Source organism: Microcaecilia unicolor, chromosome 6 (genome assembly GCF_901765095.1).
Source record: "Microcaecilia unicolor chromosome 6, aMicUni1.1, whole genome shotgun sequence".
Lineage (NCBI taxonomy): Eukaryota > Metazoa > Chordata > Amphibia > Gymnophiona > Siphonopidae > Microcaecilia > Microcaecilia unicolor.
The window spans coordinates 61,541,282-61,566,265 of record NC_044036.1 but is presented as its reverse complement, the minus strand read 5'-3'; the positions used below and the strand labels follow the sequence as shown (position 1 = coordinate 61,566,265).

At 48.7% G+C, this 24,984-nt stretch overlaps 1 protein-coding gene across 1 annotated transcript; it reads left to right on the top strand.

The window, feature by feature from the left end:
- Window positions 1-2,416: 2,416 nt before the first annotated feature.
- On the top strand, window positions 2,417-24,895 carry GNG5 (G protein subunit gamma 5). The gene is made up of 3 exons (XM_030205789.1): window positions 2,417-2,637; window positions 16,318-16,471; window positions 24,614-24,895. Exons 1-2 carry the CDS (start codon window positions 2,557-2,559, stop codon window positions 16,441-16,443), a joined length of 207 nt encoding a protein of 68 aa, XP_030061649.1. The 5' UTR covers window positions 2,417-2,556; the 3' UTR covers window positions 16,444-16,471; window positions 24,614-24,895.
- Window positions 24,896-24,984: the final 89 nt, after the last annotated feature.

Below are 24,984 nucleotides of genomic sequence, written 5' to 3'. Positions count from 1 at the left end.
ACCTGTCTTTGTACCCTGTTCAGTGGCTGCCTGGCAGCTTTCAGTTCTTGTCCTTTAGCCTGTCCACTTCCTGCCTAGTGTTATATTGTCTGTCTGTGAGTCCTAGCCCAGTATTCTGTCTTGCTTCCAATGTATATTCCTTTCCCCTCTGACCCTCAGTCCCTGTTCAGCCTAGTTGGTATCCAATTCCTGCCCTGTCCTGTAAGTCCTGCCGGCCGCCTGCACCCAGGGGCTCAACTCCTGGGGAACGGCGGTCAAGTGCAGGTGAAGTCTAGCTGTTCCTGTCAGAGTTCTGCCTTGTCTCTGGTGTGGGTTGGTTTTGCCTGCTACTGCCGCTCCTCAGCAGTGGTTCAAGGGCTCACAAATCCAGTTTCTGCCTTGAAAGCCTAACATAAGGATGTAGCCTGCTGGCTCTCCTCAAATCCTGGTTTGCCTCGTAAAACATGGCCTCCATAGCCCACATATTCTGGCAGCTCATGGTCAACAACTCCCACCACCAACACCCACAATGCTCCCCTCCACCGATACCCAGACTCACACATAGTGCAGCTGCGCAGACACCACCTCACTTGTGCACATACACAAAGACACAGATAGCATGTGGGGCAAGGGACTGAGAGGCAATAGGACAGATGCAGACGGAGACTTGGTTGGGCCTCAGTCAGGGATAGATGTGGAAGGGGCTCACAGGTGGGTGGGAACAGGTTGCAAGGGAGAGGTTTGTAGAGGCATGCAGGCAGGGCCGATGCTAGGGTCTTTGGTGCCCCCCCCGGGTCCAGCATTTCCTTTCTCTTTTCTCCTTCCCCCCTTCTCCCACCCTGCCCTCTTTTCCAGCTCATTGCCTTAAAAGGTGAAGAATAAAAGTTTGTTTGTTTTTTTTACTAAACAGCTTTTTAATTTATTTGAAAGCTTCCCATATGTAGATATAAATATCATGAGATAAAATTGAATATCACTAAAACTGCTTAAAAATTATTGTAGCTGGTGGAAACAGAACTAATCTAATATAATAATTTGTACTGTCAACGTTCTATGGCTGGCTGGCTGGGTTCATAACATCCTGATGTCAGCAAGCCTCCAGCGTTCCCTTCCCTCTCACTGTCCCGCCCTTGCATAAAGATAGCCTTACTAGCGCCCATTTCATTTTTTTTTTTTGAGAAATGGGCCTTTTTTACTAGTAAAGGCTATATTTTGTGCTCCTTTTTCTACACTGTTCTATACAATACAGTATGGCCAAATTTACTGTTTACTGACGAGTTCATCTTAAGTGTTGCTTTAATCTGCCTTGGGAAGTCTGGTGTTATAAAGATTGGAAGTAAAATTAAACTCTCTTTTCATTGGGGGACATGGAATCACATCTTCACCTCATCTCTTTTGTACAAATGGATTATTCTGTTTTGAGCATGTTTCTGAATTCTATTATTCTCTCATTGTATTTCCAGTTTTGGCACAATATGAGCCATCACAAGAACAAAATATAAGAAAACCAATGGGCTGCATTAGGGACTTATAGCCCATTTAGTTATGTTTCCACAAATGAGAGATCTGTTTGACAGAAAATATTTTTATTATTTTGACTTATAAACCACTTGTCCCTGAAACATGCTCATACAACAGAATAATGCATTTGTGTATCTAAAAAGGTAAACTTCTACAAAACAGATGAAGATGTGATTCCAGGTACCCCAATGAAAGGAGAGTTTAATTCTACTTCCATTTAATCTCCATAGATTCCATCATCTTTATAATACAGGCTTCCCAAGGCAGATTACAACAACATTTAAGATGAACCCATCAGGAAACAGGCTATCCTCACTGAAATGTGGCCATCTGTGTTGTATACAGTGTATTTATTTAGTTTTAGTGTAGAAAAATGAGCACAAAATACAGAGTTTAAAATTGCTGTTTCTACCAGCTATGCTAATTTTTAAGCTGTTCTAGTGATATTCAATTGTTATTTCATGATATTTATATCTACAAATGGGAAGCTTTCAAAAAAATTAAAAAGCTGTCCAATAAGTTAAAAAAAAACAACAACTTTTGTCCTCCACCTTTTAAGGCACTGCCTATCCAATTGAAACAGCTTTAGACGTGTTACAGATGGACCAACAATGAAAAAAAAAAACCGACAATGTGGATGCAGCAGCTCATAGGTTTGCTTGCTTTGTTTTGAGTGAACGGGGATGACGGCTGCGCTGGGAAGGGGAAGCTTAGAGTGCCGTAATTGGCTTCCTTGCTTACCGTGGACTAGATAGACTCACTTCCACTACTCCTGTTTATTAAACCTCCTTGGCTCCCCAGCCATTGAATGGAGCCCCGCCCTCTTTAACCGTTTTTCTGCGTGCCTGGAGCCCCGCCCCGTCTCTCAACCACTACCAACTCAGTGATGTCTCCCTCCCTTCTTTTTCGGGTGTTCGTGTGGTTGTTGTGCGCTTGCGCGCGGAAGCATTCGTGAGAAAGAGAAGAAGGGGCAGGGAAGTTGTGGACTTGAGAAAGTTGTAGTGGTCCACGTACTTTGCGATATCCTGCTGTAGGAGCGCTACGCCACACCACACAATGTCCGGCACTTCCAACTTGGCCACTATGAAGAAGCTGGTTCAGCAGCTGCGGCTGGAGGCTAGTCTGAAACGAGTGAAGGTGAGGGGGCTTAACTTTCTGTGCGAGTGAGAAGAGGAAGTCGCTCGGAGGCCGCCATCCGATGCGACAGTTATCGCCGAGGGAACCGGCAAATCCTGTCTTTAAACTTTGTCGTGGTTGAGATCAGCTTCAGGCGTTTGTGTTTGAAACGTTGCTTGCGGGTGGTTCCCGATCATGAGGACAGGGAAGAATCCCGTTGGTAAATGAAATGAAGTGGGCCCCTCCCTGCGGATCAGTTTCTCACGGCTAGCTGGAAGAATACCGAAGGGGTAAAACCTCGGAAAATAAAGTCCTGTTCTAAGGGGAGTTGTTAAAAACTGAAATGCGTCAAAAAGAGAAAATAGTGTTCCACTTATTTGGCATGATCTACAAACAAAATAGGATTATGCCTCATTGCACTAGGACAAAACTTCACGAGCTGTATTCATCGAAAGTTAATGAAATCTAATAGTTTTTGTAGCACTTAGAAAATCACCGTTTGGTATGATTTTTATGTTAAACTATACGTTACAGTAGCTGGCCTTTTAGCGTGTATACAAACTTTCTTCGGTCTAGAAATGTTAAGTAGTAGTTTTACATTATATCATGCTTCTCTGAGAAATTGTCAGGTTTGTGTATGCTAGCGTTCAGTAACGTTATTAGCTTTTAGTATCTTTACACAATTACATGACGGGTGAATGAGTTTAGTGCCTTATACATGTACGTGACAGGTGAACGTGTTTTTATATTTGCGCCTTGACTGAAGTACTCCTAGCATCTTAATCTGGAAAGGGATTTTGTGAGTGTGGGTAAGAGCCTCCGAGTCATTAGAGTACCACCTTAAAAACAAATTTGTTTACAGTGCAGCTGTCCTTCTCCAAAGAAGGGAGGGAGCCTTCCTGCTCCATCACTCATTTTCTTTACCCACTAATGTGCTGTACCTAGTAAACATTCTGTGAAGGGCGAGAACCACCCTGGACCAGCATTGTTTCTTCCGAGAAGGGCTGCATCCACCTAGATCCTGCACTTAATCTCTTCCCCCCCCCCCCCCCGAAGAACTCTGCCCTAATCCAGCAGCCATTCACCCCAGAAGGTCCCTGTCCCCCAGGATCCAGCACTGCTTCCACCCAGAAGGGTGCTTCCCCCAGGATCCAGTACTGTTTTCACTCAGAAGGGCTGCATTCACCTGGATCCTGCCCTTATTCCCCCCCCCCCCCCCAAGAAGGGCTGCTTTCCCCTGGATCCAGTACTGATTATCTAAAAAAAGAGATTTAATTGTACTGGATCTACTTGGATCCAGCACTGTTTTCTTCCAGAAGTGCTGCAGCCTCCCCTGATCCAGCAATCATTTCCACCAAAAGAGCTGCATCCCCCTGAATCCAGCACTCACTCATCTCCAAAATTGCTGCATATACCTGGGTAGCATTTAGTTACCCCCCAACATTGCTGCATCTGCCTGGATCCTGCACTCATTGACCCCCCCCCCCCCCCCCCCAAAAAAAAAAAAAAAAGTGCTGCATCCACCTGGATCCTGCACTCTTCCCCCCACCCCTCCCCCAGAAGGGCTGTATCTCATTTTATTCAGCACTGTTTTCTCCCAGAAGGAATGTATTCTTCTGGATCTAGCACACATTCACTTCCAAAAGTGCGGTATCTTCCCACCCGTCTCTAGGCCAGTCTGAAGGGATGCTAAAAGAGGAGAAATTGATTTTACCTGTTAACGTGCTTTCTTTTAGCCCCTCCAAACCGGCCTAGATCCCTCCTGGTTTATTATATTCTGAGAATTGCTATTGTTTGTGCATTAAATGGTTCTTGTTCCATCATGGGCTCTACTCTGTGGAAGCTGCTTGTTCCATTGTCTGTTTATTGATATGCAACAAAAAAAAGCCACATTCTTTGGATATATGGGTGACTGTAATGGAGCCGGAGGTAGTGCAGATGCAAGCTTATTTTTTTTTTTAATATACATTTTTTTATTAAAGTCAAGATATCACAACTGCATTACAACTTCTCATACCACTACATTTCAGCTTATAACATGTCTCGTGTATTTTAAACATTTTCTCCCCCTCCCTTCTTTGTCCCTCAGGATGTCAAGCTGTTCTTCCTTTAATTATCAACCAAAACCTCGTGCGTCCACACCCATTCTTGTGCCTCAGGGTTATATCTCCCCTTCCTTTTATCTGTTAACTAGCCTTTGAGCCCGTAAAAACAGGCTATTATAGGAAGGGGGGGTTGAAAGGCCCGCCCCCGCCGCCGAGTTCGCCGCTGCCCCTCCCCCTCCGAATTCGCGCCCCCCCCACCCCACCGAGCCGTCACCACCCACCTTCCACCCGGCCGGGCCCTCGCTCCGCTATTGAAACAGCGAGGGTCCGGGAACGCAGCACTGAGCTCTGCTGAGCTGCCGACGTCGCCTTCGTTCTTCTTCTCTGCCTGTCCCGCCCTCGTGTGACGTAACGTCGTCGAGGGCGGGACAGAGGCAGAGAAGAAGAAGGAAGGGCGATGTCGGCAGCTCAGCAGAGCTCAGTGCTGCGTTCCCGGACCCTCGCTGTTTCAGTAGTGGAGCGAGGGCCCGACCCGGTAGAAGGTGGGTGGCGGCGGCGACTCGGGTGGGGGGGAGCGTTAGACGGCGGTGTCCCTCCCTCAGAAATGCGCAGTACAGACCCTCTGTGTTCCGCCCCCCCGTCATCACGTATTGACGTGGGGGCGGGGCAGAAAAGGTCTCTACTGCGCATTTGCGACTGAGTACGATACTCGCCTTTTATATATATTGATTTTTCAAGTTCTATGATATTTCTCAACTTCACCCTTCAATCGTTTATCGTGGGCCCCGTACTACTTTTCCAGTGGCGTGCGATAACTGTTTTCGCTGCGGCAGGGCACATGCGCTTAACTCTTTGTTGCCATTTTTGCCCTCTCTGATTACCCCAACCTAGCAGACACCATTTAGGGTCATGTGGAAAGGGGTTCCAAAACTGCTGATAACCCTTTCACTATCTCTCTCCAGTAGCCTTGCAGCTTATTACATTCCCACCATATATGATAAAATGTTCCCTTTTCTTGCCTGCACCGCCAACAGGCCGCTGAAGCCCCTGGATACATTTTGTTCACTTTGTCTGGTGTATAGTACCATCTACTCAATATTTTATAAGCGTTTTCTTTTATCAACATGCATATTGAGGCTTTCTTAACCTCTATACACACCCTCCTCCATTCAGCCTCACTTAGAGTCTGTGTCTTACCCTTTTCCCATGCCTCCATATATTTGTGTTTCCGAAACTCTTGGCTCCTAAGTTGCCCATTCGCTTTAGAAATTCCCCTGCCTTTCACATCTATCTCACCCCACAAGTTTTCAAATTTTTCCTGGTCCACTGGTGGGTTTTTTGCCCATTTCTCCGATATAATAAAATGTTTAACTTGTAAATATGCATATATGTCTGTCTCTTGCAGGCCATATCTTTCTTGTAGTTCCCCAAATGTTTTAATGTGGCCTCCCTCCAGGAGGTCCCGGAATCTAATTAGACCCTTCTGAAACCATGTTGAGAAAACCCCCCATTCTTTTCCTGCTGGGAATCCTGACTCTTGCATGATCCAGGCATATGAGGATCTCTTCTGTCCCCCCCCCCCCCCCCGCAGTTTAACTTTTAAGGTTCCCCAGAGAGTCAATAAGTGTGATACAAAGGGGTTCAGTGTCATTTTCCCATATGACTGTTCCGGTATGGAAGCCCATAACAAGCCCTTTGCAGTGGAGGAGTGGCCTAGTGGTTAGGGTGGTGGACTTTGGTCCTAGGGAACTGAGGAACTGAGTTCGATTCCCGGCACAGGCAGCTCCTTGTGACACTGGGCAAGTCACTTAAACCTCCATTGCCTGCCGCATTGAGCCTGCCATGAGTGGGGAAAAGTGTGGGGTTCAAATGTAACAACAACAACAAAAAAATCCCTCTCTTACAAACACTTGTTCCAGTTTGGTTATGTGTGATAAATCTACCTTGCACCATTCTGCTATTTGTGTTATCTGCGCCGCCCAGTAATACCACTGCATGTTTTGCATCTCTCTTCCCCCATCCTGTATCTTTCCCCACATTATTCTCCATGGCAGCCTAGCTGGTTCCCCCCCCCCCCCACACACACACACAAATCTCTCTAGTTCCGATTGCAATCTTGTCAATTCCCTTTTCGGAACTGGTATGGGTAGTTTGAAATAAAAACAGAAGTCTTGGTAAAATATTCATTTTTATCACCGCTGTACGATATCTAGCCTGACCTCCATCTATTCAGATCCCTTCTCACTGCGCGTAATAGTACATAAGTACATAAGTAGTGCCATACTGGGAAAGACCAAAGGTCCATCTAGCCCAGCATCCTGTCACCGACAGTGGCCAATCCAGGTCAAGGGCACCTGGCACGCTCCCCAAACGTAAAAACATTCCAGACAAGTTATACCTAAAAATGAGGAATTTTTCCAGTCCATTTAATAGCGGTCTATGGACTTGTCCTTTAGGAATCTATCTAACCCCTTTTTAAACTCCGTCAAGCTAACCGCCCGTACCACGTTCTCCGGCAATGAATTCCAGAGTCTAATTACACGTTGGGTGAAGAAAAATTTTCTCCGATTCGTTTTAAATTTACCACACTGTAGCTTCAACTCATGCCCTCTAGTCCTAGTATTTTTGGATAGCGTGAACAGTCGCTTCACATCCACCCGATCCATTCCACTCATTATTTTATACACTTCTATCATATCTCCCCTCAGCCGTCTCTTCTCCAAGCTGAAAAGCCCTAGCCTTCTCAGCCTCTCTTCATAGGAAAGTCGTCCCATCCCCACTATCATTTTCGTCGCCCTTCGCTGTACCTTTTCCAATTCTACTATATCTTTTTTGAGATACGGAGACCAGTACTGAACACAATACTCCAGGTGCGGTCGCACCATGGAGCGATACAACGGCATTATAACATCCGCACACCTGGACTCCATACCCTTCCTAATAACACCCAACATTCTATTCGCTTTCCTAGCCGCAGCAGCACACTGAGCAGAAGGTTTCAGCGTATCATCGACGACGACACCCAGATCCCTTTCTTGATCCGTAACTCCTAACGCGGAACCTTGCAAGACGTAGCTATAATTCGGGTTCCTCTTACCCACATGCATCACTTTGCACTTGTCAACATTGAACTTCATCTGCCACTTGCACGCCCATTCTCCCAGTCTCGCAAGGTCCTCCTGTAATCGTTCACATTCCTCCTGCGACTTGACGACCCTGAATAATTTTGTGTCATCGGCGAATTTAATTACCTCACTAGTTATTCCCATCTCTAGGTCATTTATAAATACATTAAAAAGCAACGGACCCAGCACAGACCCCTGCGGGACCCCACTAACTACCCTCCTCCACTGAGAATACTGGCCACGCAATCCTACTCTCTGCTTCCTATCTTTCAACCAGTTCTTAATCCATAATAATACCCTACCCATAGGGGTTCATAGTTCCAATCATATAAATTCTTTAAATCTTTGGGAATTTTTATTCCCAGGAACCGGAATCCTGTTTCTTTCATTTTAAAATTAAACCTTACTTTCACCTGCGCTTGTTCGGCTTCAGTTATTGTTATTCCCATTATCTCAGACTTGTCATAATTTACTGCAAATCCTGCTTGCCTCCCGTATATTTCAAGTTCTTTAACTATGATGGGTGGCGTTTGCATCGGATTGCCCACATAAAACAGGATGTCATCCACAAAGAGCGCGATTTTATGTTCTTTTCCTCCTAACCAAACTCCCCTTATGTCTCTCATAATTCGAATTCTCTGTGCAAGGGGTTCAATGGATAGCGCAAACAATAGAGGCGAGAGTGGGCACCCCTGCCATGTCCCCCTTTGAATTGGGAAAGCTTCAGAATAGCCCCCATTGATCTTTAGTCTCGCAGTCAGAGATGTATATAGTCCCTTTACCCACTCAATAAAAGGTAGTCCCACTCCACTCTATCGAATGCTTTCTCTGTGTCTACTGCAAGTAACATCAATGAGTCTCCTCTCCTCTGTGCCCCCATATAATATTCAATGTACGTTGAATATTATCCGCAACTTTTCTACTGAGTATAAACCCAGATTGGTTTGTTTGAATGAGGTGTGGCATAATGTGAGCTAAGCGATCCGCCATGATCTTTGCTAAGATTTTAACATCTATGTTTAGTAATGAGATTGGTCTGCATGACTCACACACTGTCGGGTCCCTCCCTGGTTTTGGTATTACTGTAATTCCTGCTATTTTCATGCTGTTGGGTAGGCCATTTCCTTCATAGTTCGCATTTCTAACCCTGTCAATAGTGGGGCTAGCTCCCCTCCAAATACTTTATAAAATTTCCCGGTATATCCGTCCAGTCCCGGTGCTTTCCCTCCTTTTAACCCCTTGATCACCCGGATTACCTCTGGAACCGTTATTGCCTTCTCCAATTCCCATCTCTGGGCTTCCGTTACCTTGTTAAGGCCTAAGTTCTGTAAATGTCTTTGTATTTCCTCTCGGGGTGCCCCATCTCCTGCCTTATAAAGTTTAGAGTAGTACTGCACAAATTTACTCCTAATGTCTTTATCTTGGTAGACCAGTTTATCTCCCTGAGTCTTTAATTTTGTAATCAAACTCTTGTCTTGTTTTTGTCGTAGGCTGTGTGCTAACATGGTCCCTGCCTTGTTACTAAATTCAAAGAATTTTTGTTGCATCAGTGACCTGTGAAATGCCATCTTACTTAACTGCAGTTTTTGGAGCTCCCCCTGCACTGTACTAATTCCCTAAGGGTTTTGGTGTCTCTATCAGTTTGTTGTATTTCTAGCTGCGTCAATCGATTTCTTATTAGCAGTTCTGACTCTTCTTTTTCTTTCCTTGCTTGCGCCTTTCGCTATCAGGTGTCCTCTAATCACTGCTTTCAGTGCATCCCACAATTTACCCTCCGAAACCTCCCCTTTATCATTAAATTGCAGGTATTTTTATTGTTTTGCATATTTCTTGACAGTCTTTTTCTTCTGCTATCAGGAATTCATTAAGTCTCCACACCGTCTCCCTTCTTTCTATCTCTAATTGTCCTACTAATGCCCAAACTGGCGTGGTCTGAAACATGTATGTTGTCTGTCTGATTCTTTCATGCTCCCCCATAACGATCTGCTCCCCCAAATCGCATCTATCCTTGAGTGTGATTTTTGGGCATGTGAATAGAAAGAAAATGCTTTTTGGCCTGGATGTTGCAGTCTCCATACATCTACCAAATCTAATTCCTTTATTAATTTAAGAAATTTCCCCCTATGGACTCGTGCTCCTCCTTCTATCCCCAGGGAATGATCTATTGTGGAGGCGGTCAAATTATAATCTCCTCCCATAATTATCTGGCCATTTACAAATTGACTGAGGCCTAGACCCATCTTTTCAAAAAATGTTCCTTGCCCCTCATTTGGTGCATAGATATTGATAAAAGTTATTAATTGATCCCCAATCCTCCCTTTGATTACTAAGCATCTGCCTTCCTCCCTCTTAAGTGATCATCAATATATAGTGCCTTGCCCCAATTCCCTGTATCTAATCAAATGTTCATCTCTTCTTTGGATATGGGTTTCTTGCAACATTATTATTTCCCATTTCAGTCTCTCTAATTCTTTGAGAACAATACTTCTTTTCCCAGGGTTATTCAAACCATTGACGTTCCATGATCCTACCCGTATCCCCCACCCTCTCCCCCCCTGACCCCCAGTGGGCTCCTGATTCTGGCCCTGGACACTCCTGGCCAGTGCTACCCTGGAGACAGTGTGTCTGCGCCAGATATCTGCCCCTGCAAAATTTTTCATCTACTATACCATCCCCCCTCCCATCCCCTCCCTTCCACATCCATAATCCCCCACCCGACAACGCTTATCTTTTGCCAACAGTATGCCCACTATGTAGTATACTACCAAAGTGTCTTTAAACAGTCTTTGAATCAGCTTTTCAGTCATTCCCCCTTGTTTCTTCATCTGGGCAGGTTGGTTTCATAGACCCGGTTCTCCTCTCTCCTCCGACTCTCTTCCGGGGTCTGCTTCCATTGCTGTTGTCTTTGTTCTCCTTCCTTGTCCCTCGGAATGTCCGTGCATCCTAGATCTCTCAGGATTTTCCAGGCGCCCTCCACGGCCTGGATTCTCCGCGTTTTAGCTCCTACCGTGACCAGAATGCTTCTCAGGTACAACCATCTGTATCGCAGTCCAGTTTTTTGTAAATAAGCTGTAATGTCTTTAAATTCTCTTCTTGTTTGCAAGGTCTTTTTTGCCAAATACTGGAATATTTGTATTTTTCGATTTTCCCAGGTTATCTCTCCCAGGGCTCGTGCTTTGCGCCAAACAGCTTCTTTAACGTTGTATTCGTGAAAGCAGGCCACTATATCACGTGGCCCCTCTCTTCTCTGCGGCCCTAGGGTCCGGTGCGCTCTGTCCAATATATATTTGCCTGGGTTTTGCGTTTCTCCACCATCACCTCCAGTTCCCAGGATAAAAGCACATATCTCCTGCACTACTTTTAACGCATCTTTATGTGTCTCATCCTCTGGTATCCCTTTGAAACGCAGATTGCATCTCCTAGATCTGTTTTCCAGGTCTTCTAATTGTAATTCCAGTTCCCCTCGACTTTGGTGTTCTTTTTGTAAGGCTTGCTGCAGCTCTTTCACCTCCTCCTCCATGCCTGCCATTCACTCTCTCCTCAGTCTCTGCGACTCGTTTCCCAATGTCTCTCAGTTCCTCCCGTAGTTCTCTTACTGCAGTTTGTATTCCTTTCCTTGTAGTAATCATTTCAACTTTGAGCTCTTGAAACCATCGGGATATGTCCGTTTTGCTCAGCTCCAGATTTTCCTCCATCTGTTCCTCGGGGTCCGGGTCCAATTCAGAAACTCCGTCCGCCATTTTGGAACTCCGCGATGCCACTATTGCGCCCGCTCTTTTCCCTGTTCCGGGTGTCTCCGCTGAGTATTTAAATTTGGCGAGCATTTTCTGCGCTGCCATTAATTGTTACTCAGTGCGTTGTCAGGTACGGTTTTTCGCCACATTTTGGGATGGTAAAACAGCTTCCATATCATCATGCTGATCAATCCATAGACTGGTGGGTTGTGTCCATCTACCAGCAGGTGGAGATAGAGAGCAAACTTTTGCCTCCCTATATGTGGTCATGTGCTGCCGGAAACTCCTCAGTATGTTCTCTATCTCAGCAGGTGGTGGTCACACACAGCAGCAGCTCTGGCTAGGCCTCCAAGCCTAATTTTTAGGTTTTGTTGAGTGCCTGGGGTTGAGGGCTCTTCTTGAGCAAGTGCAAACCTGGTGGCGCCAGGTCCCTCCTTTTCTCCCCCCTCCCGCTGGCTCCGTTTAAAAAAAAAAAAAAAAAATTTTGAACGTCCTTAAAGGCGTTTATTTCGACGTTTATTTAAACGTTTATTGCAGCTACTCACTGGGACACCAGGTCGTTACAGCTCGGAGCGGACAGCAGGTAATTTTTACCTTTTATAGCGGGCAGGGGGTTCCCCGATTGGTCTCCACGTGGCCATTGGCGTCGGAGGGCGAGGGCGCAAAGAGTCGCTCCCCGGATCGCGTGTGCGCTTCCAGAGGGGATGCGGGGGTCTTAAAGGCTGATTCGCCCTTGTTGGGTGACAGTTTCGTGACCGATGAGTGTCCCGGTCCTTCCTCCGGTGTGGCGTTTTTTTCCCGCCATAAACGCCCATCCCCCGCGGTTCGCCTCCGCCATATTGGTCGGCCACGCGGCTCGGACGGCTTCTTCTTGGGCCGCCCTTGAGGTGGGAGACATTGATGCCATGAACGCCCTTAATTTGGGCGACGGCACAGAAGCGGCTAAATTTAAGCGCCGTTCTTCCCGCGCGGCTCCTTCGCGGAGTGTCGCGCCGGACGCCATCTTGGATGCGCAGCATGTCTCTCCCCCGCTCTTGCGAGCGCCGGTTGAGGGTGCGTCTAGGGCTGTAGCCCAGGCTGCGGAAGTGCACAGTCTGGGGGGTTTCTCCCCCGAGTTTGTTTTGCTGCTGCATCAGGCCTTCCTTATGCAAAACGCTGCCCCTGCTCCCTCGTCTGGTAAAGAGGTTGAGGCCCCCGGAGGTAAACGCCGTCGGGTTGATTCCCAGGCCTTGGAGGACTTTGTCTCCTCCGATGTAGATGAGGGCAGCATATCTGAGTTCTCCCAACGGTCCTTTGCGGATTCCTTGGAGGAGACGGATCCCCACTCGGATGGAGCGGATGACCCCTCTGCAGCGCGGCTCTTTAGCTCAGAGGATTTGCCCAACCTGTTAGTGCAGGCCATGGGCATTTTGAAGATTTCCTCTCCGGAGGACGTCTCTCCCTCAGCCCCTGTTGGCTCTGCCATTATGCTGGGGACGAAGCGCCCGCCTAGAACCTTCCACGTGCATGATGCCATGCACACCTTAATTTCGGCTCAATGGGATGTCCCGGAAGCGAGCCTTAAAGTGGCTATGGCTATGTCCCGCCTCTATCCTTTGCCTGAAAGTGAACGTGAGGCCTATCTGTGGCCTACCGTGGATTCTTTAATCACTGCGGTGACTAAGAAAACGGCGTTGCCGGTGGAAGGTGGCACGGCCCTAAAGGACGCCCAAGACAGAAGATTGGAGGCGGCCTTAAGGTCGTCCTTTGAGGCGGCTGCTTTAAGTTTGCAGGCCTCAGTTTGCGGCTCCTATGTGGCCAGGGCGTGCCTGACTTTGGTGCAGCGGGCTTCCCCCTCGGATCATTCCTTGAGGGCTGATTGGCCGGCCCTGGAATCGGGCTTGGCCTATTTGGCAGACTTGCTGTATGATGTCTTGAGGGCCTCAGCTAAAGGCATGGCTCAGACAATCTCTGCGCGGCGGTGGCTTTGGCTGAAGCATTGGTCTGCTGACCACGCCTCTAAATCCCGCCTAGCGAAATTGCCTTTTAAAGGCAAGCTGCTCTTTGGGGTCGAGCTGGACAAAATCGTGACCGATCTCGGCACGTCTAAGGGCAAGAAGTTACCAGAGGTCAGGGCTCGGGCTAGTACTCGTCCCAGTACCTCCAGAGGACGGTTTCAGGAAGCCCGTCGGCGGAAGCGAACCTGGAACAGCTGTCAGCGGCCCACATTGCCGGAGTCATGAATGTCAAGGCGGACTTTCTCAGTCGCCATACCTTGGAGCCCGGAGAGTGGCAGCTATCTGCTCAGGCGTTCTTGGACATCACGAAGCGCTGGGGCCAGCCGAGCCTAGATCTGATGGCATCATCGGCCAATTGCCAAGTGCCGCGCTTTTTCAGCAGAGGACGGGACCCTCGATCCCTGGGAGTAGATGCTCTTCTCCAACAGTGGCCGACACAAGAGCTTCTCTATGTGTTCCCGCCCTGGCCCATGCTGGGCAGGGTGCTAGACCGGGTGGCAAAGCATCCAGGCCGGATAATCCTGGTGGGTCCGGATTGGCCCAGACGTCCCTGGTATGCGGACTTGATCAGGCTCTCAGTCGACGATCTTCTGCGGCTGCCAGTGGAGCAGGGCCTGTTGCATCAGGGTCCCATGGTGATGGAGGATCCCTCCCCCTTACGGCTGGCTATTGAGCGGCAGCGTCTGAGGAAGAAGGGCTTCTCAGACAAGGTCATCGCCACTATGCTGAGAGCGAGGAAGCGCTCTACTTCTACTGCTTACGCCAGGGTTTGGCGTACCTTTGCAGCGTGGTGTGAAGCAGGCTCATTTTCTCCATTCACTGCTCCAATTTCTTCAGTGTTGGCATTCCTGCAAGAAGGTCTGGAGAAAGGCCTGTCGCTCAGTTCCCTTAAAGTCCAGGTAGCGGCCCTGGCTTGCTTCAGGGGCCGCCTGAAGGGTGCTTCCCTGGCTTCGTAGCCAGATGTGGTGCGTTTTCTCAAGGGAGTTAATCACCTGCGCCCTCCTCTGCACTCGGTGGTGCCTGCGTGGAATCTCAATCTGGTGCTAAGAGCATTACAGAAGCCGCCTTTTGAACCCTTGTCGAGGGCATCTCTGAAAGACCTGACGTTGAAAGCAGTCTTTTTGGTGGCTATCACTTCAGCCAGAAGAGTTTCCGAGCTCCAGGCGCTCTCATGTCGAGAGCCTTTTCTGCAGTTCTCTGAGGCAGGAGTGACTATTCGCACAGTGCCTTCCTTCCTGCCCAAGATTGTTTCTCGCTTCCATGTGAATCAGCAGCTCTGTCTCCCTTCCTTTCGTAGGGAGGACTACCCAGAGGAATACTCTGCTCTTAAATATCTGGATGTGAGACGAGTCATCATCAGATACTTGGAAGTGACCAATGATTTCCGGAAATCGGATCATCTGTTTGTCCTGTTTGCAGGTCCTCGTAAGGGTCTGCAGGCTGCTAAGCCTACAGTGGCAAGATGGGTCAAGGAAGCCATTGCAGCGGCTTATGTGGCCGCGGGGAAGGTGCTGCCTATCCAGCTGAAGGCTCACTCCACTAGAGCTCAGGCGGCCTCGATGGCAGAGGCCGGGTCCGTCTCCTTGGAAGAGATATGCAAGGCGGCAACTTGGGCATCGGCCCATACATTCTCCAAGCATTACCGCTTGACTGTGGCGGCACGGGCGGAGGCCCGGTTTGGAGCTTCAGTGTTGAGGTCAGGGATTTCTATGTCCCGCCCTGGGTGAGTACTGCTTCGGTACATCCCACCAGTCTATGGATTGATCAGCATGATGATATGGAAGGTAAAATTATGTATCATACCTGATAATTTTCTTTCCATTAATCATAGCTGATCAATCCATAGCCCCTCCCAGATATCTGTACTGTTTATATTCTGGTTGAATTTTAGGTTCAAGTTTAGTCTTCAGTTACTTCAGGAGGACTTCGTGTTCAAGTTTTTTCACTTGGATTCTTCAAGAGTTGAGACGAGTTTGTGTTACAGTGAGCTGCTGCATTCCTCTCCCCTACGTTTTACGGGGCTGGATTGAGACTTAAATTCTGCCGGCACTCCCTCCCGCTTCGTGCGGCTGTAGGGCAGCTTTGTACCCCTCCCGCTTTGGCGGTGTTAGGGTCAGTCAGCTCCTCCCGCGGTTGCGGTTGCAGGATAAGCCAGATCCCCCCGCATCGGCGGGGTGGTGTCCCTCCCCCGCTCCGCGGGGATGAGCTGGATGGATTCCCCTCCCCCACTTGTGTGGGGATGAGCTGGGTTACTTCCCCTCCCCCGTTTCGGCGGTGGTGAGCTGGGCAGAGTGTCCCTTTGTGGGTGTAATTCTCTAAGTGCTGAGTCCTGTGGATGGAGCTTTGATATCGACATACTGAGGAGTTTCCGGCAGCATATGACCACATATAGGGAGGCAAAAGTTTGCTCTCTATCTCCACCTGCTGGTAGATGGACACAACCCACCAGTCTATGGATTGATCAGCTATGATTAATGGAAAGAAAATTATCAGGTATGATACATAATTTTACCTTTTAAACCCTGGCTTTAGCAGAGCTCTTTCCTTAGGCAGCCATCCAGTAACGCTGACGTCACTTCCTCCGCAAGCTTATTTCTTTTATCTACCTTGCTTTGGAAAGATGATACTGATACTAGCAGGGACTGTACAGGGTTCTTGGCTCACTCAAAAATCAGAATTCAGTCTCTACCTGCTGGTAGGCATTGACAGCCCATCATTCTCTGGGCCAGTCTGGAGAGACTAAAGGAAAGCAAATTAGCAGGTAAATCCTAATTTCTCCTTTTTTTTTCTCTCTTTCTAGGTATCACAGGCTGCTGCAGAGTTAAAACAGTTCTGCTTGCAGAATGAAGCACATGATCCCTTGATGACAGGGGTATCTTCAAGTACAAATCCTTTCCGTCCTCCAAAAGTCTGTTCCTTTTTGTAATTTGGTGAAATTTTTATTTCTCTCAGTGGTGAGTGTTTGTTTCTTCTCATTAATGACTATATGACACTTGGGGGCCCTGTTCTACTAAGGTGTGCGCTAAATGCTAGAGACACCCATATATTCCTGTGGGTGTGTCTAATGTTAGCGTATACTAAAAATGCTAGCACAGCTTAGTAAACGGCCTTATTCTTAATTTTAGTTGAAAATGTAAAAAAAAAGTCAAAACAGCTTAAGATGGTAATGACCATTCACAATATCTATTGTTTTATGTTCTAATATGCATACCTTTTGCTTAGAAAATAGGAATATATTAAAGCATCGATATAAACAACCCTCAGATCTCACTCCCAGTACTTAATCTCCAGTTGGTATATCCTTGCTTTGTAGAAATACCCTTTTTTAAGCTTCTTTTATGCAATTTAAAAGTACTTATTTTGCTTACTTTTGTTTTTTGGTCTGTCCATCTGTGACATTAGTAACTGAGAAGACACAAGGGAAATGTAAGGATTTCTACTGTTAGTATTCACCAGCTCAGCAGTAGTAACCAGACTCTGCTAGCTAAAGAGCTGTAGTAATGAAAGGAAGAGAGGAACTGGCCAGAAGGCCAAGGCCTACGAACTAAGAAAAGATGTGTGCTTGCTGAACTGAGCAATTAACAGGTGAGAAGCGTAGGCCCTTGCCAGCTAAAGAGGAACTGAAACAGCCCAAATGTGTTGTTTTTGCAGTGCTCAGGTCTCACTCACTTTCCAACAGATCTGAGTCAAGGAGCACCCATTGTGATGGTAGTATTCCAACAAGCAAGGTTGCTGGAGATCCAGACTTAAAGTAGTGGCAGACTGCATAGCACAGGACATCTAAAGCTGTGACAATAGATTGAAGGGCAGTACTGATAGGGGGGGAGTGCCACTCTCCTTTGTCCTTTTCTTCATTTCTGCCCACACATACAATATCACGGTATCTACCACCTCCATGTCTCTTCCTGTGTGTTCACCTGCGTGTCAGTGTGACCACTCAGGCATACATGACCCAGTAGAACTTAGGGGGGCTGGGGCCTATTCTCTACCCACAGTAACAGCAAAACCTCCCAACGGTGCACCTCTGCTCCAGCTTGGCCCCGATTTTAAAGATTTACCCACATAAGCAATGTTCCTCAGCAATCCTCCAGATCATTCAAGACGCGTGTGTTATGCACTCCTACCAGCAGAGGGAGACTGAGAACACTAAAACTTCTTATACAAGTAGCCTGTGCAGACCTTCTACTAACCAGTATTTTCTCAGTCTCAGCAGAGGGTAGATGTGTGCAGCCTGTGCAGTGTACTGAGTCTGGTAGGCCCGTTTGGGGTCTCTAGGTTGGGTTGTAATAGAGATCCAAGAGTGGGTTCTCTATCTCTATTACAGGTTGTAAGTCCTAAGGGGCTTCTTATTCCCTGTGGGGTGTCACACCTGGGTGGCCTGGTCCCTCCCCCCGTGCTCTTCCTCTGGAGGACTGCTTGACCTCGGCTACAGACCTCGTTCTGTACCCTTGAGGCGTTTAGGAATCAGCAACGAGGTTTACAAAAAAAATAATAAAAAATAAATATTTTTGAAAGGCGGCTATTTTGGCCGTTCTTGTGGCAGTCCAGAGATAAAACGTCTTCAAGGGCATTCTTGCCTTAGGCGTTTTTGCCTATTAGTCTGTCAGAGCACAAAGCAACTGTTTGTTTTTATTGTGTTCGCGGCCATTATGTCTAAGCCGGTGAGGTGTCGGTTTTGCGCGAAGCGCAGCGTTGAAATGAAAGGTGGCCAATGCAAATTTTGTGGGGAGCCTACGTTGTCAGCACTCTTGCCCCCCGTGCTTTCCCCTGAGTCGGCGGAGGTGTTGGGCGGCGATTTGACCGCATGGGCCGGGCGGGGCCGGTTTTGGCGGGAAACATGCCCATTTTGGCTGCGCGTCCTGGGTCAGCCTCGATGGAGCCGTTTTTGGCGGGAAGCACGGTCCTTTTGGCCACGCATTCCATACCAGCGCCGGGGGACCCGTGTGTGGCAGGAAGCGTGCCTAGTTTAGCCGCTGATCATGCGATGGGCCTGCCACCTCGGGAGCGAGGGGGGTCCGTCGCGGAGACTGCGGGAAGTGTTGTTGGGGCTTCAGCAGGGGGGGGGGGGTCTGGTTTACCCCCTGAGTTTGTTTGGTCTCTGTATAATGCCTGGAGAGCTGGCCCCTCTCAGGCTGTTTGTTCCCTGGAGGCTGCTAGCTCAGTGGGAGTTAAGCGCCCGCGGGTGGATATTTCGGAGCCAGTGGAGATACTTTCTCTGCCTGGGTCGGAGGTTTGGAGTGACCCAGGAGAGAAGGATCTCTTAGATGAGTCTGAGGGTCAGGATGGGCTAAGGCCTAGGGAAGAATCTTCAGTGGTTCGCATTTTTCATAAGGAGGAGTTGTTAGAGCTCATTGATCAGGTGATCTCTACTTTGAAGTTTGCTCCGGCGGCCACTCCCTCTGCGGAGGGACCCCAGGTAAATCTCTTGGTTAAGGGGATTCAGAGAACCTCCCGTTCCTTTCCCATGAATTCTCAGACAGAGACATGGTTTTTCAGGAATGGTCTGTGCCGGAGGCTGCTTGTAAGGTGTCTAGGGCTATGGTGCAGCTTTATCCCTTGCCTCTGGAAGAGTTGGCCCTGCTGAAACCACCTACTGTGGATGCGGTGGTTACGGCAGTTACTAAGGCCGTTCCGGTGGATGGCGGTACAGCCTTACGGGATCCTCAGGATAGGAAGCTAGAGTCCTTTCTGAAGCACAGCTTTGATTTGTCGGCTTTGGCCTTGCAAGCCTCTGTGTGTGGGGGCTTGGTAGCCAGAGCTTGTTTCCGTTGGGCAGAGAAGCTCTTGGATGAGCCTGCGTTAGATAGGACTGGTTTGGTTCAGGACCTGGCCAAATTGGAGATGGGGTCTTCGTTTTTGGTGGACACCCTTTATGATTTGCTAAGGGCTTCGGCTAAGAATATGGCTCTGGCGGTGACGGCTCGCAGGGCTCTGACTTAGGGGCTGGGTGGCAGATGCGGCCTCTAAAGCAAAGTTGTGTTCTCTACCTTTCAAAGGTTCTATGTTGTTTGGAGAGGACTTGGATAAACTGATGAGTGGTCTTGGGGATACCAAGGTCTCACAGTTGCCGGAGTTACGGCCTAAGGCGGCTAGTCGAGGTGGTTCGGCTAGAGGTCGGTTTAAGGACGCGAGGCGGTACAGGCCGGGCAGATTTGTATTTCCTTCTAAAAGTCGGTTTTTCCAGCAGACGCAGTCCTTTCGAGGGGGTCGGGACTCCTCCGGAGGTGCCGGAAATGGTAATAAGTCCTCCTTATGAAGGTGTGAAGGTCGGGCGCGACTTCGTCTGTTTTATCAGGGGTGGACCCAAATTACTTCAGATCAGTGGGTGTTGGAGATCGTTCGCGACGGTTATGCGCTCGAGTTCGAGCACCCGCTGCCGGATCTGTTTCTTCCCTCTCCTTGTCACTCTCGAGTCAAGTTAAAGGCTATTCAAGAGACTCTGGGTCGCTTAATCCAGTTGGGAGCTGTGGTACCCGTTCCTCGGCACGAGCAGGGAATGGGTTGTTATTCCATTTACTTTGTGGTGCCGAAGAAGGAGGACCAGTTTCGACCCATTTTAGATCTCAAGAGGGTCAATGGGGCGCTCAAGGTGCCATCCTTCCGCATGGAGACTCTGCGCTCGGTCATAGTGGCTGTTCGTCAGGGAGAATTTCTGACGTCACTGGATCTCACGGAAGCGTATCTGCACGTGCCAATTCGAGAGGCCCATCAGCGTTTCCTTCATTTTACTGTTTTAGGCCCTCATGATCCAAAGCAAACTCCGGTGCTAGAGGCTGTTAACGCCATACTAGCCCCGGAGTTTGCAGCCGACCCATGATCAGAGCCCTCGAGCGCCTGAAACAACGCACTCGAGGGCTCTTAGCGCAATTAGCTTGCAAATGCATGCTAATCAGCACTTAACGCATTCATCCCCAATGATCAGCATCCAGCGCGCCAAAGATTGGGTCGCTGGCCGCAGCAAAATCAATGCCAGCTCCGAACTGGCGTTAGACTTTGCAGATCATTGGGGAGGAATGGTGAGCCCTGTCCAGCATGCAGTTGCATGCTGGCAGGCCCCCCCCCCCCCAAAAAGCGAACGCGAACAGGGGACTGGAGGTCTGGTGGGTCTCCAGCCCCCCTCCCCCAAACCCCCAGAAAATGTTGTTGCCTTCGCCGGTTAAACGCTCTCCCACCGTCCCACCCAGCGACGGGGGGGGGGGGAGGGCTGGAGGTCCGGTGGACCTCCAGTCCCCCCGATGATCCCATCCCTTCCATGTTCAAGGAGGGCTGGAGATCCGGAGGGTCTCCAGCCCCCCAAACCCCTACAAAATGTCGTGGCCGCTGGCCAAACCAAATCCTCTCCCACCCAGCGACCGGGGGGGGGGGGGGGGGTGCTGGAAGTCCAGCCCACCCCAACTCATCTGTAGCCCCGCACAGCGCATCCCAGGATGCAATGGGCTGGGCGCCGCCATTTTGAAGCGGCATCGACTGGAAGAGGAGGGAGGCAGGCATGCTGCGTTCCTCCTCCAACGAAAGGTAGGTGGACTGAGAGGGGGGTTGTCACCCACCACGGACCACCAGGGATTGAAAGAACACTGGGGAGCAGGAGTTGGGGTGGGCTGGAGGTCCACCGGACCTCCAGCACCCACCCCCCTCCGTCGCTATGTGGGAGGGTGGGAGAGGGTTTGGTTTGGCTGGCGGCCACGACATTTTGTGGGGGTTTGGGGGGGGGGGGCTGGAGACCCTCCGGATCTCCAGCCCTCCTTGAACATGGAAGGGGTGGGATCGTTGGGGGTACTTGGGAGTGCGATTCAACACGGCAGTGGGTCGTGTTTTTCTGCCGGATTCTCGGATCGCCTCTCTTCAGCAGCAGGTCCAGCTGTTAATGTCCGTTCAGAGTCCGACGTTTCGAATGTACCTTCGGGTTCCGGGCCTCATGGCAGCAACAACAGAGGTAGTACCATGGGCCAGGGCGCATATGCGTCAGCTTCAGGCGGCTCTGTTGTCCCGGTGGTCTCCCCAGGTACACAGTTTGGAGTTGCGGTTGCCATTAAGGGGGGCTCCTTGGCGCAGTCTCCAGTGGTGGCTGTGCTTGGCCCATCTGAAAAAGGGCATGCCGTTGGAACCTCCTCAGTGGATGATTCTGGTAACGGATGCCAGTCTGCTGGGCTGGGGAGCTCAGTGTCTCGGTCGGTCCGCGCAGGGGCAGTGGCCGATGGAGGAAGCTCAGTGGTCTATCAACCGGTTGGAGATGAGGGCGATTCGGCTAGCTGTATTGGCGTTTCGCTCAAGTTTGGTCGGAAAGGTGGTAAGAGTCATGTCCGACAGCGGTAGCGTATGTCAACCGGCAGGGCGGTACAAAGAGTCCGCGGTTGGCAATCGAGACGGCTCTGCTCATGAGTTGGGCGGAAAGGCATCTAGTGCAGATTTTGGCGGCGCACGTGGCTGGGGTGGACAACGTGAACGCGGATTTTCTAAGCACACATGTTGGACCCCGGAGAATGGTCTCTGCACCGGTCGGTGTTCAACCAGATAGTTCTATAGTGGGGAATACCAGTAGTGGATCTCATGGCGTCGGCACAGAATGCTCAGGTTCCCCAGTATTTCAGTCGGCGTCGGGATCCGCGAGCGGAAGGGATCGATGTGTTGGTCCTTCCGTGGCCTCAGCGGGTGTTGCTGTACGTGTTTCCCCCATGGCCCTTGATAGGTCGAATCCTACACAAGGTAGAATGTCATGCGGGTCCGGTGTTGTTGGTGTCTCCGAATTTGCCACGTCGGCCGTGGTTCGGGGATCTGATGCGCCTGTTAGAAGGCGAGCCTCTGCGGCTGGGGGGCTCGGTGCTGTTGTGTCAGGGTCCAATTATGCCGGATCCGGCTTGGGTCTCTCTTACGGTGTGGCCCTTGAGAGGGAACGGTTGAGAAGGAAAGGGTTTTCTTCTCAGGTGATTCAGACGATGCTACAGTCTCGCAAACGTTCGACGTCTTTGGCCTATGTGCGTGTTTGGCGCATATTTGAAGACTGGTGTGTGTCCCTTCGACAGCTTCTGTGTCGTGCATTTTAGATTTCTTGCAGGATGGTTTTGAGAAGGGCCTTTCATTGTCATCTGTGAAGGTGCAGCTGGCTGCTTTGGCGTGTTTTCGGGGTAAGCTGCAGGGCAGGTCGGTTGCGTCTTCCCCGGATGTAGTCCGTTTTTTGAGGGGGGTGAAGTTGCTTCGTCCTCCTCAGCGGCCGGTAGTTCCTGAGTGGGATCTTAATATTGTTCTTGACTCTTTGGCAGATTCTCCTTTTGAGCCCTTGGAGTCTTGTTCGATAAGACCGTACTATGAAGGTGGTCTTTTTGGTAGCTATATCGTCGGCTCGCAGGATTTTGGAACTTCAGGCTCTTTCATGTAGGCCTCCGTTTCTGTGGTTTTCTAAGGAAAAGGTTTCGCTGCGTCCAGTCCCTTCGTTTTTTGCCTAAGGTGGTATCCTCCTTTCATGTCAATCAGGTGATTTCATTGCCGGTCTTGGAGGACCGGACGGAGGATGCTTCTCAGCGTCGTTTGGCGAAATTGGATGTGCGCAGAGTGTTGAAGGTTTACTTGCGCAGGTCGGAGGAATTCAGGCCTTCGGACAGGTTATTTGTCCTTCATGGGGGGCCCAAGAAGGGAGCGGCTGCTTCTAAGGCATCTATAGCTCGGTGGTTGAAGGATGCCATATCTTCGGCTTACATATTGCATGGCCGTACGGTGCCGGTGGGGCTCAAGGCACATTCCACTAGGGGGATGGCGGCTTCTTGGGCAGAGAGTAGTTTTGTTCCACCGGTGGACATTTGCAGAGCGGCGGTGTGGTCCTCCCTGCATTCTTTTATCAAACATTACAGAGTGGATGTACAGGCAAGGGAAGATGCCAGTTTTGAAGCTGCAGTCCTGTCCTCTGGGCTTTGCGGGTCCCACCCTTAGATGTGTTTACTGCTTTGGTACGTCCCACCCGTCTTGAACGGTCTGGAGGATTGCTGAGGAAGGTGAAATTAGGCCTTACCTGCTAATTTTCTTTCCTCTAGATCCTCCAGACCGTTCAAGAGCCCACCCAGTGTATCGGACAGTTCAGTATGATATTTTCTTTAGACTTCAGTTGCTGATATTTCTAGCAGCTCCTGTGATTTGGGTCTTGGAGTTTTACTAAGGGCAGTTTGTGGTACTGTTTGTGCCCATCTGCAGTTGAATTCCCCCGTCTTAAGGGGAAGAGATCTGAGTGTGGATTCAGTGGTTTTGTTTAGGTGGAGGTGTTTTGTTCCTCGGCTTTGTTACTGTTTTACTGGTTAGTAGAAGGTCTGCACAGGCTACTTGTATAAGAAGTTTTAGTGTTCTCAGTCTCCCTCTGCTGGTAGGAGTGCATAACCCATGTGTCTTTGAAGAGTCTGGAGGATCTAGAGGAAAGAAAATTAGCAGGTAAGGCCTAATTTCACCTTTGCTCACCTGTTTTCAAAGTAAGGTTTCTTGTCCTTGATTTATTATATTGGATTTTTCCACCCAAAATACAGCCACTGTAAAAACATCATACAACCTTGTAAATGTAATTGAATCAACAACTGTTAAATGTAAGCCACATTGAACTGAAACTTGTTTTTGGATAATTGTGGGATAAAAGTATGAATGAATAAATAAGATATTACATTTGTAAGACACCTCCTTCCCTGTGGACATTTTTTTCTCTTATTTCCAAGCCAAAATAGTGAGTGATTTTCTTTTAAAAATATACCTTTGTAGAATCAAAATTAATATTTAAAATGTGCATTTGTAAGTCTAAAATCTTTTGTTGGCCACCAGAGCTTTCTCATGTCTACTTTGCGGCCCTTTACATGAAAAAGATTGGAGACCACTGTCCTAGGGGGAGCAGTATTAAACCTTATTTTTTTTTTTTTTTTTTTTTTTTTACATTGAGTCAAGTGATTTGGGGAAAAAGGGAAACTAAGAAATGCATAAAGCATTAACAGGCAAGTTAAAATGTTACACTTTCTGCATTATAAATTAGATTGGGCATCAAGTCATGTCTTTGGTTATAGAGAACTAGGAATTTTATTTTAAATCTAGGACAAAATATATTATGTCTAAGTGGTTTTGTATTTGCTTTTCAGATTTTTATATTCACTAACTTTTCATACCTACTGGACTATGCAGTGTCACCAGTGGCAGCCACTGCAAAGAAGAATGCCTTGAGATGAAGTCTTACAAGAGCTCAGCAGTGTAATGATGTGCCAAGTTTGTGTAGTAAACTGCTACTGTAGTCAAATCTTGTTAACATCTACCTCTCCAACTGGGCTGAATGCTGTTTGATAATGTCAGTTTCCTTATTTGATAGGGAAACTTTTTTTTTTTTTTTTTACACACTGTGCAGCAATAAATATTTTAATATCTTCTCTGTGCTCTTGTTCTTGTGTGCAATTGTACAGCTGTTATAACTCTGTGTATGTCAGTGGTACTAGAGGGGCAACCCCAGCTATTTGAG

Excerpts from the sequence above, each read along its gene's own strand:
- GNG5 (XM_030205789.1), top strand. The coding sequence starts at position 2,557 with ATGTCCGGCACTTCCAACTTGGCCACTATGAAGAAGCTGGTTCAGCAG. Across the intron at positions 2,638-16,317 it reads CTAGTCTGAAACGAGTGAAG|GTATCACAGGCTGCTGCAGA; the intron begins GTGAGGGGGCTT and ends CTCTCTTTCTAG.